Source organism: Gavialis gangeticus, unplaced genomic scaffold (genome assembly GCF_001723915.1).
Source record: "Gavialis gangeticus isolate Ggan-Ray unplaced genomic scaffold, GavGan_comp1, whole genome shotgun sequence".
NCBI classification, from domain to species: Eukaryota; Metazoa; Chordata; order Crocodylia; family Gavialidae; genus Gavialis; species Gavialis gangeticus.
In genome coordinates, this window is record NW_017729024.1 from 166182650 (window position 1) to 166182860 (window position 211).

Consider the following 211-nt stretch of genomic DNA (forward strand, 5'->3'; position numbering starts at 1 on the left):
AGGGGCTGCGGGCCTGGCTCGGCTCCAAGCGCTACGAGTTCCAGCCCGACGAGATCGCGCAGCTCGCCCGGCACCACGCGGGTACGGCCCGGCCCGGGCAGCCGGGGGAGGGGCCCGATCCGGGGGTGCTGGCTGGAAGGGGCCGGGAGCTGCAGCCCGCAGGGCTCTGGCGCGGGGAGGCAGGGGAAGACGAGGGGCTTTGCAGGGGGCC

The 211-nt window shown here is 77.3% G+C and overlaps 1 protein-coding gene across 1 annotated transcript in view; it reads left to right on the forward strand.

Moving 5' to 3' along the window:
- The window catches only part of SIGMAR1 (sigma non-opioid intracellular receptor 1), a 5011-nt gene that overhangs the window by 359 nt on the left and 4441 nt on the right, over nucleotides 1–211 (forward strand). Inside the window, exon 2 of the mRNA XM_019518289.1 lies at nucleotides 3–81. Within this exon, the coding sequence (XP_019373834.1) occupies nucleotides 3–81 (79 nt within the window). The remainder of the gene's footprint in view (nucleotides 1–2; nucleotides 82–211) is intronic.